The sequence below is a fragment of the Actinia tenebrosa genome, unplaced genomic scaffold (genome assembly GCF_029948245.1).
Source record: "Actinia tenebrosa isolate PJP-AT-01 unplaced genomic scaffold, QUT_ActTen_1.0 PGA_scaffold5__44_contigs__length_20552954, whole genome shotgun sequence".
NCBI classification, from domain to species: Eukaryota; Metazoa; Cnidaria; class Anthozoa; order Actiniaria; family Actiniidae; genus Actinia; species Actinia tenebrosa.
The window spans coordinates 9,644,709-9,662,958 of NW_028292582.1; the positions used below are offsets into that span (position 1 = coordinate 9,644,709).

Here is an 18,250-nt window from a genome sequence, read left to right on the forward strand (position 1 = left end):
TCGTTTCTTATTTGTAGCAACTCGTCTAAAATGAAGCAACTCGTTTCTTATTTGTAGCAACTCGTCTAAAATGAAGCAACTCGTTTCTTATTTGCAGCAACTTAATTCAGTAACTCAAGTCTAAAATGCAGCAACTCGTCTAATATGCAGGAACTCGGTTTTTTTTCGTACAAACTCGTCTAACTTGCTCAGTGCATGTCCCTTATGGCCAACTGTACGATACCAAGTCTCTCCGACATAAAATGCTCAAAACTGCCTTAAACCTTAAAAGGATCAGTATAAATAGTGCTATAGATTCATTTATAACGTTTTTAAGTAGTGAACTGACTAGCATTTCTACCAAGGTTTTGTTAGTGCCGAAAGGGAAGAATGTCATTTATTTTTTTCCGGTCCGGTATCCAAAAAAATGTGCGTTCTGATTGGCTGTTTGAACGAGAGGTATTTTGTCAGTATCTGCCCGCGCACGCGGTCCGGTATCCTTTGCCGCTAAACAACAAAACAAAACGATTACAAAAACAAGTAAAAAAAATACGGGAAAAATAAATAAGTTATTTACCGTCCTATAGTCGGTCTGGATAGGGAAAAACTGTGCCCTCGGTCTTGAAAACGGACCTCGGGCGTATATTCAAGACCTCGGGCACAGTTTTTCCCTATCCAGACCTCCTGGTCGGTAAATAACATATACATGGTGCATTCCTATAAATACTAAATGTATTTGATCAACGTGTTTTTGCAAAACCGTTAGAAACTTATAACGGGGACTGTCTTTAATATAGTGATCTTTAATAGAGTTTTGGTAATGTTTGACGTAATAGGTCGCGATTTATTGTAAAGAAATTTTTCAAGAAAAAAGTTGAATATTCATGAGATTATACAAAAGAAATGTATAACTAGTATGGCGTTTACACACTCAGCCCCCGTAAGTTTCTGCTTTTATACATGCAGTATTACACGACCAAACGAAAAGGATGTAGATTTAATATTGCGTGCAAAAACTTGAAGGTACAAAACTACTACAGTGCAATATGTATTGTAGATTAAGAGACTATCATAACCTATGCGTTCTCTGTATGGAATTCTAAATAATACAAAGTATACATTTTCTCAAGGTAAACAGAAAATAAATAACTTCAGAAGTTTAGATTTGTAAGTGTTTTTGTTTGCTTGTATTTATATTTATTTAATGTTTGTTTTTGTTATTATTGATATACTGAATTATTTAGTTATATACAGTTATATTATTTTTTGATTTTTTTCTTTTGAATTAGAGCTGAAATATGAAAAAATGGTATAAAATTCGTTATAAAAAAAAACTTATGAATGTCGCGTTCTGATTGGTTTGGAGCGCGTGCTTTATGAGAGCACATTGCACGCGCGCAATAACGGTTATTGTAATTCATATTTTGTAAAAGGAATAAAAAACTTGCTTGCTGTACTGTGTGCAGTTATGAAGCACTTGGGGATTGGCAGAACACTCGAGAAGTGTCCAGAAGGACTCCGCTACGCGTCGTGCTTCTCCAAACACTTCTCTCGTGTTCTGCCAACCCCCGCGTGCTCTATGACTGAACACAGCACGCACGCGCGTTTTCTATTTCTTCAATATACACGTACACGAGTTGGGTGATGAGAATATGAGAGGAAAGCAATGGAATGGAAAGGAGAAATAAAAGGAAAGGAAAGGAGAAAAGAGGAAATTAATTCGAACGACAAAACGAATGAAAACAAAACGGAAAGGAAGAGAAAAAACAAGAAGTAAAGAATGAAGTGGGAAAAGAATAGCAAAAGAATTTTAAAAATTTAATTTTTTTTTTAAGTAAAGAAAAATTATATTTTTTGAGTAACTTTTTGTGGAAGTCAGTCCAAGTGTTTCAATGACCTCGTCGTTGTAGAAATGCGTTGCATCTTGGGGCTGTTTGAGGTAACGCTTCATAAGTCGCTCGTGAGTTTTGTGCTTCAAGAAGCGACGTAGATTTGAAAATTATACGATAATTAAGGCTTCCTATTACTTTTATTTTATCTTTCACTACTCAGCAAGCGTCCCCTAAAACTGCGCCATGTTGCAGTGCTTTTGTGCAGCGGCACGTCAGTAGAAAGTGCTTTCATTGACGTTCACGAGCTACAAAGCACCGGTGTCTACTTATATACCGCTAAAATCCCGGAACTAAATAGGACAAATTATAACTTTTTTTAAAGGTGTTAAGAATCACAGAGCGGATGTTTTAGAAATAGTGTCCGTCAATTATTACTGTAAGTAATTATCACTTATTCCCAAAATAAATTTATATTTGCATATAAATTCTCGTTTCTAAGGACTTCAAATAGCAACAGTGAGTCCGCATAGTGATCAATATAAGGTCGGCCCTTATAGAAGGTCAACGAGGAACGGCATATCTTCTCGGCAAAAAAAAAATAGAAGTCTTTAAGATAAGACAGTTAAACTAGGAAATAAGGATATGTTTTACTAGAAGTGTTGGCGTTTCGGAGTCAAAAGAAGTTCAAAGCTACGCCGGAGATTGGGAGATTAAACTTGCAAGTTTATAACGAGACTTCTCAGGATGCGATTTCTAATTAAAATAGGCCTTGGATATCCTGCCGATATAAAGCTGACCTGATATTGGAAATTCAAGACCTAAAAGTCGCTCTAAAAGTCCTGGATTCAATTATATGTTGAAATTTCAACGTGTTTTTTGAGATAAAGGAAGCAATCTGGGTTGTGGAAGTACTAAAGAGTCCGCTGAATCAGCGGTTGTTCCAACTCCAGCTGTCGGGAAGGAAGGAACTTCAACCATGGAGGCTCCGAAAATCAGTTTTCCTGCCGTAAATTCGCCTCAGAGAGCGACTTCCAGCGGCTCAATTCGAGCTAAAGTAGCTCTTAAACCAGGACGGAGTCTTATGGATTGGATTCGGTTGGGAAATAGCGGGAAAGATTTGACTGGAGTTGGTGGAAAACATCGAGCTGTGAGCTTCGAAGAGCTCGCCAAGCACAACAAGGATGATGATTGTTGGATCGCTATTCGAGGTGATTTTTATTTTATTTATCACTGTTATCAAAGCTTTCATATAACTAAGGCGTCCCAGTAATGATTAAGAAAATAATGTCTTCAATAGCGATCAATGTGTTTTCCTTATATACGAACTTATTTATCAAGCGACGAAAGGTCTTCAATATTCATTTCAATATTGAAATGGCTTTCAGAGTGCGTATGTTCCATGATAGATTTCGTTTAAAAATCCAAAGATTTAATCCATACTTACTGAATATTCATAGAAAAAGTCATTTTGCCATTAAAAACATAGTTATTTAAATGTATCATAAGGTACTGTATATTAAAGCCTTCAAACTTAAAATTTTGAGTATCGGAATTTATTTAGGCGAGGTAGTGGAGGTGGGTTTGGGGCGAAATTAAGGCCCTAAAGGGTTTTTTGAGTTAAAAACTTAGCTTTGTTTTTTTTATTCTTTTTTCTAGGAAGAGTATATAATATCACTCCATATCTTGAGTATCACCCCGGTGGTATACCAGAAATAATGAAAGGCGCTGGAATAGATGGTACATCTTTGTTTGATGAGGTATGAACTGTTTTTCTATTCCCATTTCTCTTCTATTTTAGTTTCACATGCATTGTCATTGATATCATTAACATATATGGTCTTCGATATATTGCGAACTCAGACATTTCTTCAACTTGTGAAATTTTTTTTTTTTTACTGCTGCCAGTCAAAAACATAGAAGATACTGACTGATTATTTTTGATTGACGGCAGCGAAAAACCAAATTTCAGGGTGCAGCTTGTAACTGCCAAGTTTGCAAAATATCGAAAATTGCAGTAACTCCTAAATAATGCATTTTCTGACAAAAAATATAATGACAACAATATATCCCAATGTATTTTCACAATATTTTAATATGTCCATGCCAGGACTAAATTGCGCTGCTGGTGTTTAATTTATCCGTTTCCACAACATTGATCAGCACATACACGCACATAATGCATTATTTGGGACCCCAATTTAGTCCCAAGATCTGGGTGGAAAAATCTTAGTACATCTGAGATGAACTAAATAAATAAATAGGTAAATAAACAAATAAATAAATAAATAAATGTGATTTAACAGTGGTATTTCTACAGAGTAGCTATTCATCCACACTGTAATTCTAATGGGAATTTAGGAGTTGATTTTTGCGGAGGGAGGAAAGCCAGGGAACCCGGAAAACCCTCGAAGCACAGGAGGGAACCGACAAACAACTCTACTCACATACAACACCGGGCTCAGCAGGACTTGAACTCGGGTCGCATTGGTGAGAGGCGAGCGCTCTCACCACTACGCCACCCGTGCTTCCCTACTATTTATCTTGTAAATCTTCATCTGCCCTTGGAATCCTTTAAAAATGCATAAATGCGTCATTCTACTTTTTGTTGCTGCAGGTCCATAAGTGGGTCAATGCAGAGTCCATGTTAGAGAAATGTTTCGTAGGACCTTTAGAAATGTCAAAAACAATGGGCCCCCCGAGGCAAGGATCTAATAGATCACTAAACAAGTCGACAGGATCACTCAAGTCTGCCAATTCACTGTCAGTTGCTGATACTACAGGTATATGTTGTACATATGCATGCTTGATTAGTTTCTAGTGCTATTTACTGCTATAGGACCTAGTTTTTATTTTGAAGTAAAAGGGTCACCATTAATATATAGAGGGGTGATCACTGGTCCAGGATGGTGGAACCGAGCCAAGTCTCTATTATGAGTCTTCTCTGTTGAAGTTGTTAGGCCTTCTAAACAGTTTTAGGATTCCTTGATAAGTCAGAATGACGTGGGAAAACATTGCGTAGTTCCAAAAATTATCCATACCCCCCTCATGGAGGAATTTTTTTAAGACACCCCTACCCCCCGGAAATTCCAATTTTCTTCCATACAAACTAGGTTTTTGTTCGTTCTCTGACCCCCTACTCTTCGGAAATTCCAAATTCCTCTGTGGGGTGGGTATGGATGATTTCTGGAACTACACATTACACAGTCTGAGAAGTGAAGCCAGGGCTTAAAATAACAGCCAGGGCCGGGTTGTTCAAAGCTGGATTAGCGCTAATCCAGGATTAACTCGATAGGTCTTATTAAGAGTTAACCCAGGATTAGCACTAATCGGGCATTGAACAACTGGGTCCTGTCATATATAGATACTGTACACCTATATATTATATTCTTCTGCAGTAATATTTTCAAAACAAAACAATTTTAAACATTAATAGAAGGGATCCTTTATTTATGCTTAACTAATACGATCTTGGCAAAATGATGCATACATACCGGCAAAAGGACCCGGGAGGGGGGGGGGGGGTACTGCTCTAATATTCGCTATACAGGTACGTGCCGCCAAACAGTGATTTTACTCTGGAACAGGGTATATAAAATCGCACTCACTCTGGGACAAGGTATATAAAATCGCCCTTGCTCTGGGACAGGGTATATGAAATCACACTCTCTCCTCTCTGCAACAGGGTATCTATTTTCGCACTACCAGAAAAGGGTATGGTTTTCAGCAATCTTGCTTGGAACAGGGTTTGAATTTGAGTGATTTTACAGTACTCTGGACAACAGGGTCAGGGTTCAGAGGGCTCAGCGGCAAATCCCTACCCTAAACATGCAAGAGTACCCCCCTCCGGGCAAAAGGATTGGATTGGTGCTACTTGTTTTATTAAGTGTTAAAATATAACGTAAATTTATAGTTTCGTACTGAATATTAACATTTTGTCTTCGTTTGAACTAACAGCAACCAGTGGGTTAAATCGACCGCAGCTTTCTCCAGAATCATCATCACCCAGGTTAGTTAATATCACAAATCTTACACCATGTTCTCACTTGACAATACAGCTGGGATGAATCCAGTGATTATAGAGACCTTAGGCATTGGCAAACATTGAGGACGGCAACACCAAAATGATGACATCAGCATTTTTTTTTCAAAACAGGTTTTCATATCCATCGTTCTTGGTATTGTTAGAATGTCAATTAGGGCTTTTCATGCTCCAGAGAGATTGCGTAGAACAAGGTTGACAGCACACACATGAAAAAACAATTTGAAAGCAACCTTTTTTGATAATCATTTTGGCATCACCATATATACTAGTCTTGCCATCCTCAAATTTAAGGTCAAAATTTGAGTTCATGATGATTTACCCCGGGGGGGAGGTACTCTTGCCCGTTTAGGGTATGGATGTGCCCCTGAGTACCCTGAACCCTGACCCCGTTCCAGAGTAAAAATCACTGAATTTCATACCCTGTTCCAGAGCAAGATCGCTGACGAAAACCCTGTTCCAGAGAGGAGAGAGCATGATTTCATATACCCTGTTCCAGAGCAAGCGCAATTTTATATACCCTGTTCCAGAGTGGAATCGCTAAAAAACAAAACCCTGTTTGGCAGAGTGTACCAGTATAGTGAATATAGGGGAGTACACCCCCCCCCCCCCCCCCCCCCCCCCCCCCCCCCCCCCCCCCCCGGGTGATTTACGATATCAAGGTCAAAACAAAGACAAAATACAATTTAAAAAAAGATGTGTTGCATTTTTTCTTTTCTTTTCAGATATGACTGGTATCAAAATGATAAAATAGTTACAATAAGTATTTATACAAAATACCAGGTAAGTTAATTTCAAAGCAAATTGTTCATGAATCTTAGTAAATGTTATCAACAAAGATAGTATTCGTGAGTAATATATGGATGGTATAAATATAGCTATTTAAAAAAAAAGTTGCTGAAGGTTGTTTTTGCATGTTGAATACATGTACCAATTAAGTTCGAAATGCACAATCAGTGAAAGGTTACAGTGATACGGAATTTTAATTAACTTTTTCTGACAGCTTTTCCAGCTTATTTTCTTCTGTGGCAAAATAATATTTAGTATATATATCAAATATATTTCAAGATTCAGGTTTTTTTACCAGGTTTTCAAGTTTTCCTCCGCAAAAATAACTTCTAAATTCAAATTTGAAGGCTCATAATTCAAAAAGATTGGAACCTTCCACTGTGATTGTTTCACATCCGGGGGGGGGGGGGGGGGGGGGTACTCCGCCAGAATTTGGGTAAGGGTGTTCTGCTGGGATTCTGAAAGGGGTACCCTGTTTATGACAAAAAAACCCAAATTTGTAGACCCTGTTCATGACAAAAGATATAATTAATTGCACTGAGTTCCCGTTTCAATTATCATGTCATCTCGTGTATCGTTTTTTTACGACCATTAATAACCAGTTTCAGACAATACGAAAGTAGAAACCCTGAATATGACAGGAAGCTCAGGAAGAACTTGGAACTTGAGTGAAATTGCATACCATGTTTGTGAAAAGAAGCTCGAAGAACCATACCCTGTTCAGCGGATCATCCCCGTATAGTCCATATATGGGAGTACCCCCCCCCCCCCCCGGGTTTCACATTGTGACATGACAACCAGCAGTCAACCAGCACTGTATATTTTCAACAACAATATTGTTAGGGTTTGAGTATTTGATCTGTGCTTTAAATTTTCTTAGGAACTTAGCATAGAAGATGTTATCATGGAACTTAAAGAAGAGAAAAACTTTGATGTAATTTTGATATTAGGAGAAAAAAGTTATGAAGTTCATTTAGGTAAGTAACACTGTAGATAGCAATGCATTCTGGTCTAGCTTGGGTACGAACATGTTTTGTTCATCATTGACTTATAGTTATAATTGTACTCAAGCTAGACCAGAATGCACCTTGTTCGTTTTTTACTGAGATAGCAATGCATCGTGGTCTAGCCTGGGTACAAACATCTTTTGTTTATTATGCCTTGGTTGTACCCAGGCTAGGCCAGAATGCACCTGGTTTGGATTTTGCTGAGATTGCTGTGTATTCTACTAGACCAGAATGCACTTATAGGAGCATTATAGAATGCATTTATAGGAGCATGCATGGCTCAGTTGGTTAGTGCGCGACCTTCAGAGCTTGAGCTCCACGGTTCAATCCTTAGTATCTCCACGTCTGTTTCGACTTCTCTCTAATCTGTGTAGCTTCAGCTTTAAATACTCTTAAAACAGAGCACTGATGGAGAGGGGGTAAAGTGCGCACCGTCGGCTTCCATTGATAGCAGTTGAATTTCAACTGAAGGAACTACCGACGTTAAATATAGGTACTTTACCTTTACCTTTGTTGGCTTTAACTGAGACAGCAAATGCATTGCTGTCAAGCTTGGGTACTAACATCTTCTGTTCTCATTCCTTAAATGGTGTAGTTTACACCCAAGCTAGACCAGAATGCACTTTGTTTTTACCTTTCGATAATGAATTCACAGTACTTTGGTTCTTTTCAGATCTTGAAGATAAAGTTACTGATCAAAAAGGTACCATGATACTGATTGCAATCCAAACAGGGGAGGGGTGGGGTGAATACAGTATGAAAACATGCAAAAAATGAAAGAAAAGAAGAGAAAAGAAAGACTGTGAGAAAGAGAGAATAAATGAGAGTGGATTTTAAATGATAGAAAGAATAAAAGAAAGAGAGAGAGATAATATAAGGTAAAATAGATAAATGAAATTAGTGAACGAATGAAAGTAGCAATCTAGCTAATAAAAGAATGAGAGAGAGAGCTAGAGGAAAAGATAAAAGTAGAATGGAGCAATAAAATTAAAAACAGAAGCAGAAACAGAGAAAGATTGAAAGAGAAGGGGAAAGGTAGAGAGAGAAAAAGAGAGACAAAGAAAGAAAGAATAAATGAATAAAAAGAAGAGAAAAAAAGCATGTAAAAAATTAATAATTTATTGGTACTAGCATTTGTTAAGTAATAATTGCATAATACATTTTATTGCGGGTTTTTCCTCCAGTTCGGGTATCTAGTAGCGTAGGAAAGGTGGATATATTACTTACCAAGGCTACATCAGGAAAAGAATGGAAGACATTAGGAAAAGCACTTGACGGCAACAATTCTCTCAAATCACACAAGAGCAGAGGTACCCCCTTGATTATTTTGGTAATTTTAATGTTAAAGCAATGGTATTTGAAATAAATAAATTACATACACTATATATTGCAACATTGTTTTACAGAGATTTTGACCACCAAGAAATGTATCATAAAGTTTCTAAACACAAACGTGTAAAAAAAGGATGAATTTACGTAACTATAAATATCAGCCAATCAGTTTATGCTTTAGTTCGTATCACACAATCAAATTGTGTGCCATAAGTGTTTTATAATTGTTTATATAACAAACGATACATGGGCACATTGGAGATATGAAATTTATCTTCTTTTGCACTCACTCATGAGATATTGATTTGAACACTCGAAGATCAATTCATTTCAATTATCTGTGTTGTCATTGGTTGATTGAATGATCTTACCACCAAGTTTCGTTTTCAATCTTTTAGACTCCAGGTTTTGGGAGTGTACCTTAGTTTCCATGCAGGAGGTGACGCACAACACAAGGTTATACTGTTGTGAGTTGCCGTCTGGAGTGCAGATGAGAGTACCTATTGGGCACCATGTTCATATCAAGAGAAATATACAAGGTATCGCTAGCAAGTACAATGATTCTTGTACACCTTACTACAACCAATCCACACCTTACCACAAACCCATCCACACTTAACTTACATCCATCCACAGGTAGTACCACAACCCATCTACACCTTGCTACAACCCATCCAAACATTACCAACAACCAATGCACACCTTACCAATAACCAATCCACACCTTACCACAGTGCATTCACACATTAGGCCCACAACCCATCCACATCCCATCCACACCTTACCACATTCTATCCACACCTTACCACAACAAATCCCCTTACCAAAAATATAACTAGATCTTACTTCAACCTCTTCATCCATACCTTACCACAGTTAACCCACACCTTACCAATAAGCATATCTTAGCTAATGCTCTTTAGGAGTTCAACTGATAGTAGTTTTTTTTTAATCATAGGGATGGAGTTAACTAGAAGCTACACAGTAGTCCTACCTTCTCTTAAAGTAGATCCAGAGGAAAGAGAGTTTGCAGGACGAAGATTCTACTTGATGATAAAACACTACCCATCAGGAGCATTAACACCCTCACTGTTACCACTTGTACCAGGTAAAAATGATCAAATGAATGAATGGAAAAATGAAAGAATGAATGGATGAATGAATGAATGAATGTAGGAATGAATGAATGAATGAATGAAAAAATGAAAGAACGAATGTAGGAATGAATGAATGGATGAATGAACGAGTGAATAGATTGATGAATGAACAAGGAATGAATGAATGAAAAAATGGAAGAACGAATGCAGGAATAAATGAATAAATGAAAAATTGGAAGAATGAATGTAAGGATGAATGAATGAATGAATGAATGAACAAGTGAATAGATTGATGAATGGACAAGAAATGAATGAATAAAAAAATGAAAGAATGAATGTAGGGATGAATGAATGAATGAATGAAAAAATGAAAGAACAAATGCAGGAATGAATGAATGAATGAAAATGAATTTAATGAAAAAATGAAAGAACGTATGTAGGAATGTATGAATGAATAATGAACAAGTGAATGTATTAATAAATGAACAAGGAATGAATGAAGGATTAAACGAATGATTGAATGAATGGATGAGCAAGTTAATGAAAATGAGTAAATGAATGAATATGCAAATGAATAAACAAATGAGTAAATCAAATGAATGAAACGAAGTAGACTCAAATTGAGTATCCAATAAAAATAAATGCTTAATGCATTCCTATTTTTTTAAGGTGATGAAATTATTATAAGTGATTACAGTGGAAACTTCAAGGATTCTCGCTTATCATTAGCTAAGGAAGTTTGTTTGCTGGCAGCAGGCACAGGTATTAATGATTACACAGAAACATTACATACAGTTGAATGTTGACTTGCGGATGCTCTCTTAAGCGGACAGCTCTAATTATGAACAGCTTTCCAAAACCCCATTTTTCCTCCCATACAAACACTGTATTCACACTTTACCTTTAGCAGACTTTCTCATAAGCAGACACGGACACCGTAGAGCGAATTGACTGTTTCTATTGTTTTCAAGCTCCCTTAAGTGGACACTGTTTCAAATATTCTAATAATCGGACTCGAAATAGAAAACAACTGTCCTCATTTTTAAAGCTATTTGTTCTTATAACATATAAACGGACTCGAAATAGAAACATTGGCTACTTCTTGAATTGCTATAATTAATCTTTAGAAGTGCTTACGTAAACGGAAAATGACACTATTTAGCATTATTTGTCCATTAAAAAACCCCTTTCTATTAGACAGACATCTCTACGTACAGACACTTTTTCAGTTTCCCAAGGTTGTCCGCTTTTATGGAACTCTGATTTGTATTGCTGGGGGGTTTGACTTCTCTCTGTTCTGTGTAGCTTTTGTTTTAGATACTTCAGTGTAATAAAGAGCAAGTACTCTGATAATCTGAGGGGGTAAAGGATGCACCTTTGAGCGCTTTATATAATTATGAGCCTCTGGCTTGGGATAATTGGGCAACAACCCCCGCATTCTCAAAGTCAAATAAATTATCTTCTTTACTTTTGCTAACAATGATTTTTTTGATGAGATGTATCACTCGTCTGGTAGAAAGTACAGTGTAGTTAAAATAACTAGATATTAATCTAATCGTCTGCATGGGCCCGGTCGTAGGAAGCCTGGATAGCGCTATCCCACAGATAAATCTTATCCAGTGGATAAATTTATTGGATAACAGCATTGACTTATCCACTGGATAAGGATTTACCTGCTGGATAGCGCTATCCAGGCTTCGTACATCTGGGCCCTAGTGATACTGATTTATAACTCACTGTTAATTTTTATTCCTTTTCATTCCTGTTTCTGAAGGTTTCACACCAATGGTCAGGCTTCTCAGAAGACTTCTCATAGATGAGACTAAGACCAAAGTGTAAGTATTGATACAAGTTATTAAATTCATTTATATTCATGAACTAAGCACAACCAAATTATAGAAATCATAAAGCACCTATCAATGTTAAGTCCGAGGAGATGGAGCACAGAGCAAGGGGTGGGGATTAGATGTTTTTGCCAAAAAAAAAATTCAAAACCCACTCCCCTCGGACAACAGATGCAGGCTTCAATTTGAGTCAAAATTTCCCTCTTTAGGGCAACTTTATATCTTGGCAACTATTTTCATATTTTAACATCAAACAATATTATGCTGTGAAATAAAGGCAAGCGGCTATACAATATGTAAAATATGACTTAGATTAATTTAAATGCTTAATATGCTCATGTTGTTATTTCTAATTCACAGGAATGTCAAGCTTCTGTTTGCAAATCATGAAGAAAAAGATATTCTGTGGAGACGTCAGCTGGATGAGCTAGCTGAGATGTCCAGCCAAAAGTAAGCTTACATAACATATAATTATCTGACTTAAAATAACGGAAGGTCATTAGACAATGTTTGGCCAGAATTAGAACTTGTCTGGTCAAATCTTTGCCTTGCTGGTCATTTTGACCAGTATTGTTAAGCCAAAAACAAGGTATGACAGAGCTATAACTAATAGCATGTTTACGTGATGGTGTCATTTGACTCCCACTACCAAGATGCTTTGCAAATTTTCTTTCTTATTCAAATTTGTATCCCCTCATGAGAATGGTAAGACAATTGGTGCTACTTAACTGAACAAAAGAAAGCGTGCAAGGGAGTCTGGTAGTAGAGGTCAATGACGCCATCATGTTAACGGTCTGTGGTTATCATGACTAGTGACTGACTATCATTTTAAGCCCTGTGCATTGACATCGACAAAGAAACCGAATGATATTGACCAAAGCCCTCTTTTGAAATACTCCAAATTACTGGGACCCAGACCCTTGCTCGATTTGTTTGCCGGAGAATAGGCCATTTCACGGATCCCGTTACTCAACCTCAACCTCGTCAGCATGTAATATTATTCTTTAGAATTTGACTACAGTCTGCAGTAATGAAAGGAATTTACACATCAACAAACAATTGAAACACTTAAAAATTTTACAGGTTGTAGGTAATTTCTAAAGAATATATTACACACCTACGAGGCTGAGGTTGAGCCGCAGGATCTGTAAAATGGTCTATTGATAATTGTGTTGTGTCTATTCAGTTTTCAGGTACATTATGCTATATCTAAACCCACACCAGAATGGGACGGCTATGAAGGAAGAATCTCAACAAAAATGCTATTGGAGACCTTACCCCCTCCTCCCTCAGAGAACAATAGTACTGACTTGTTGATTTGTGTTTGTGGACCTGATCCTTTTACACATGGCATTCTCAGGTAAGAAAGACCTCAATCTGATCAATGCACTGTATATATGTAATAGTTTGTACTCATCGCTAATTACAGAATACATGTGGGATCGTCAATGCTGAAGAATATTTTGATAAAATAAATTAAAGAGTTCATTATTGCAGCTGTTGTTGTTGCAGCAATAATTCTTCCTGGTTAATGTTGTTGGCAGTTGTTGCTGCTGTTGTTGCTGCTGTTGTTGTTGCTGCTGTTGTTGTTGCTGCTGTTGTTGTTGCTGCTGTTGTTGCTGTTGTTGTTGCTGCTGTTGTTGGTGCTGTTGTTGCTGCTGTTGTTGGTGCTCTTGTTGCTGCTGTTGTTGTTGTAGTTGCTGCTGTTGTTGCTGTTGTTGTTGCTGCTGTCGTTGCTGCTGTTGTTGTCGCTGTTGCTGGTATTGCTGCTGTTGATGCTGTTGCTGCTGTTGTTGTTGCTGCTGTTGTTGCAGCTGGTGTTGTTGCTGCTGTAGTTGTTGCTGCTGTTGTTGCTGCTGCTGTTGTTGCTGCTGCTGTTGTTGCTGCTGTTGTTGCTGCTGGTATTGCTGCTGTTGCTGTTGTTTGTTGTTGCTGTTGCTGTTGTTTCTGCTGCTCATGCTGTTGCTGCTGTTGTAGTTTCTGCTGTTCTTGCTGCTGTTGTTGGTGCTGCTAAATTAATAACCATTTATTTCATTTTAATTACCTTTTACTAAAAAATTTAAATGTTGCCTTTTTTCTTCTTTTTTTCCACAGTACATTAAAGGACCTTAACTACAGCAGTCAGGTGATCCATGCCTTCCTTGGATAACAAAGATAAAATAAATCTATTCACGTAAACAAATACTACTTAAAATTTTCATGTTTTACAATTGAGCTGCAGGAAAGCTGAAAATAATTCTAATACTTGAGGCAAATAATTTTCCCTAAATTTAGAGTGTTTCAGTCATAATAAGAAAAGCAACGATTAGTATATGTAATAGGACTCCATCTTAATTGGACGAGGAAAATTCCGAGGACTGACCAAATTGGATGAGGCCTAGGCCGAGTCCTATTTGGTAGTCAGAGGAACTTTTCAAGTCTAATTATTTCGCTATTGGGAAGCAGGAAATCCCATTACCTATTAATTATATAGCTGCCTGATTAATCCCATATCAACAAGACCTGTCCAATTAAGAAAATAATTGGACAGTTACCTATATGGGATTAATGAGAAGCTGTATAATTATAATGATAAATGAACCACTCTATTTTATGATTACAAAATTTATAACTACTGTGTAGGATGACTTACTTGAGGTTTATGGATCAAATTCATGGTTCTGACTGGTGTTTGGTGACCACAAACTTAAACAGATTAACACTAAAAGTTCTGACCTCTAGGATATGACTACGCGATTTTTTTAAATACATTTTGTTCAAAGTTTTACTGTCCTGTGTGGGAATACAAGGAATTTCAATAGTGTCTTTGAAAACTGATATTTTTCTATTTACAGGGCAACCTGCTGTACTATGAACACTTCTACAAGTTTTTGGTCTACCCTTGACATCTTTTTGACAAATTGTTTTAATTATGATTTAATTGTGCTCTACTGCTAACCAATCAGCACTTCACCTTGATGTTTGGATAGGCGGAGTTCGTACATCGATTTAATGATATCAAACATTAAAGTGAAGCACCAAAACAATTAAAACTTGTATGAAACTTTGTTGGGTGTTTACAGTTCAGCGCACAGCACTGTAAATGATTGTGAGACAAAATTTTGATTTTGGAAAACAGAGTCTAAGCCATGAATACTGTGCTGTCTGACTTCGCTTGTTGAAACAGATATCATTATGACATCTAGTTAATCTATTTCCTGAAGGTTCAGTGGAATGAATTCCTTCATAAATTTGAAACATTCCAAAAGTTCTTTTTACAAATTATTGCATACATTTCTTAATTATAGCAGTCCATATTATTTATTTTTATTTTTTATTAGAAAACATTCACATTATTGAAATAAAGTTAATGCACAAATTAATAAATAAACTTTTCATGATGTACATATTTTACACTTTTACTGTCAATAATCTTAAGAAACTACTTCAAGATATTTATCTATTTAAGGGTAATAGACCTCTTTACCTTGGGCATAATGTTTTCCATTTCAAACCATGTGTCATTCTCTAGAGTATCATTTCTTTGTTTAACGGTTGTGCATGAGAAAACACATGAATATGGACACAACTCAAACAAAGAATCTTATTCTTATAAGAATGGCATGTGGTCTGAAATTCAGAAAACATTACTCCCAAGTCAAAATAGTCTATTTTATGTCGTTAGTCATAAAAGAGAGAAAATATTCAATCAGACCAGAAGAACCTTGGAAAAGGAACTCAACTTAACACTCTAACTTATTGCCTACAAACACATTTAGGATAATATATTTTTGTATTTAAATTTTACATTTATGTACATTATATACTAAATTAGAAAAAAAAATTCAAAAATAAATAGCAAAATACTTTAAGTTGGCATTAATTTAATGCTATATCATAAATTCTTTTATAAGCTGAAACCCCCCCTTCCAAATCAGTTCTTACAGATAAAAGGCCTGCAACATTGAACCCTGAAACAACCTCTGGGCTGATCTAAGTCAGGGTATGGCTAACTCACAGATCAAACCCTGAAACAACCTCTGGGCTGATCTAAGTCAGGGCATGGCTAACTCACAGATCAAACCCTGAAACAACCTCTGGGCTGATCTAAGTCAGGGCATGGCTAACTCACAGATCAAACCCTGAAACAACCTCTGGGCTGATCTAAGTCAGGGCACGGCTAACTCACAGATCAAACCCAGAAACAACCTCTGGGCTGGCCTAAGTCAGGGCATGGCTAACTCACAGGTCGAACCATGAAATAACCTCTGGGATGATCTAAGTCAGGGCATGGCTCACTCAGATTGAATTGGAATTAAGTAATTGTTAGGTCTTACATAGTATAGGGAGGAAAACTTGAGAATCCAGACAAAAAACCCTTGAATCAAGAGAAAGACTTTTCCCTACAAGTGCTACTTAAATGTAATACTGAGTCCACAAATCAAACCAAAGATCCCAGAGGTAATTAGAGGCCAGTGGACTGCCCTTGATTCCCTTCAACAAGGAGAGGTGATGCCTAATATTTTGCTATGTCAGTTGTTGGTGCTAGTTCAGTTGTTGGTGCTAGTTTTCTCCATCTTCTGTACATAGTACGGTTTTCTCCTGTCTTCTTTTTCTTGCAAGACTTTCAGTTGAGCATCTTTTCTTGGGATTTCTTCTTTAGCAGTCAGGTAATCAAATGCCTAATATTTTGCCATGTCAGTTGTTGGTGCTAGTTTTCTCCATCTTCTGTGCATAGTACTGTTTTCTCCTGTCTTCTTTTTCTTGCAAGGCTTTCAGTTGAGCATCTTTTCTCTGGATTTCTTCTTTAGCAGTCAGGTAAAGAGAGGAAATGTTCTTCTTTAAAATAATATTCTGCTCCTTTAATGCTTGATTCTAATTGGAAAAATTGAATTAAAACACTACAATCAAAGACTATGGATCTACTATTACCCGAGTGTATTCAGCGACGGTAATAGGGTCATGAGTGGCGGGATCGAGTGACCTTTGTATAAGTGACAGCTACCCTGTGTTATTGTCAAGTTGCACCGGACACCTACGGGCTTGGCTTATGAGATGAAGGTCAAAAATGAGAAAGTAATGGGGTGTATTAGAGACCTTAAGCATCTTCAAGCATGGAGGATTGGGGTGCCAAATGCAAACAGATGATGGGTGCACATACATCTTTTGTTAATGATGCATAAGGTGTTGTTTGCACCGAAGCTAGAACACAATGCATCCTGTTTATTGAACCAAGAATTGCCTGTGTTATTGTTTTGCCATCTTGTACAACTCACCTCTTTTGATAACTCTTGATTTTTCATTCTACTTTCATCAAACAATTTCTTTAACTAATAAACAAAAATTATTCAGAAAAAGAATGATGTGAAATAATTGTCACGAAAAAATAAATATAATCACTAGATAGGTAATGCACTACATTTTGTCAGGGTTCATACAGGTCCCTGAAGTCCTTGTAAAGCCATTGAATTTATTATGAAAATTATTATTTATTATTTATTATTATTTATTTATTGAAAAAATAAAAATCATTGAAAAGTTCTTGAATGCTCCTTGAAAAGTAAAAATTCTCTGTCAGCTCTGTCAACCACGATGAATTAGATATATTTGAAGAAAGAAAGGAGGGATAAAAAAATTATGTAATGAATAGAAAGAAAACAATGAAAAAAGAAATGAACTAAGGAAAGAAAAATGGTGGAAGGAAAGAAAGAATTAGAAAGAAAAATATATGCATGAAAATTCACCTCATTGTAATCCATCTCCTGCTTAATATCCATTGTCAAATCAGCATACAATTCTTCCTCAAGATCGTCATCTAGAACTAAAAATACAATTACTTATTAGCTATATGCACAAGGTCAGTTATAGGTGATCGAGATTTTAAATATTTATCGAAAAATTCTATAATTTGTTTTCTCGATCAAACTCCAAACTTATCGTTTTCTGGTCGTGAAATCGTACCTTCTGTATCTGCATTTTTGTCCTGTTCAATAGAAAAACAGTCTTGCGTTGCAACTAGAAAGTCTTCTGTCTCGGAATCCGCCATTTTAGCACAAGATATCTTTCTAGCTTCGAAGAACTTGATCCGCAAAAGCAATTAAAAGCAGGCGTTCCTCTGAAAGACGAGGAAGACTAACTCCAGTAAAATTATTAGGGGAGGGGTGAGCCAGGAAATAATATCTGACAAAGTAAATCTTTCAAAAATATTTTTTAATAGAAATAGATAAATGAATTAATAAAAAAAGCAAATCATCAACATTAGGGGTGAATTATTTTATAATTACTCAATAAAATAGTCTCTAATTTAGTTTTTAATTTTATGAGCATTTTATCCTCCCCTCCCTAGTTTTTC

General features: G+C 36.5%; 2 protein-coding genes across 2 annotated transcripts; one reads left to right on the top strand and one right to left on the bottom strand.

Annotated features, from left to right (window-relative positions):
- The first annotated feature begins 2,357 nt into the window (after positions 1–2,357).
- LOC116301716 (cytochrome b5 reductase 4) lies at positions 2,358–15,770 on the top strand. Its single transcript, XM_089038428.1, has 15 exons — positions 2,358–3,019; positions 3,468–3,568; positions 4,426–4,591; positions 5,766–5,817; positions 6,576–6,633; positions 7,520–7,616; positions 8,320–8,349; positions 8,831–8,956; positions 9,377–9,517; positions 9,937–10,086; positions 10,745–10,837; positions 11,850–11,910; positions 12,280–12,369; positions 13,106–13,279; positions 14,014–15,770. The coding sequence occupies exons 1-15, from the start codon at positions 2,788–2,790 to the stop codon at positions 14,066–14,068; spliced, it is 1,626 nt and encodes a 541-aa protein (XP_088894554.1). The 5' UTR covers positions 2,358–2,787; the 3' UTR covers positions 14,069–15,770.
- Positions 15,669–18,031, bottom strand: LOC116301714 (uncharacterized). Its single transcript, XM_031710817.2, has 4 exons — positions 17,860–18,031; positions 17,643–17,719; positions 17,175–17,228; positions 15,669–16,773 (listed from the first exon to the last, which is right to left on the bottom strand). Exons 1-4 carry the CDS (start codon positions 17,942–17,944, stop codon positions 16,597–16,599), a joined length of 393 nt encoding a protein of 130 aa, XP_031566677.2. The 5' UTR covers positions 17,945–18,031; the 3' UTR covers positions 15,669–16,596.
- Positions 18,032–18,250: the final 219 nt, after the last annotated feature.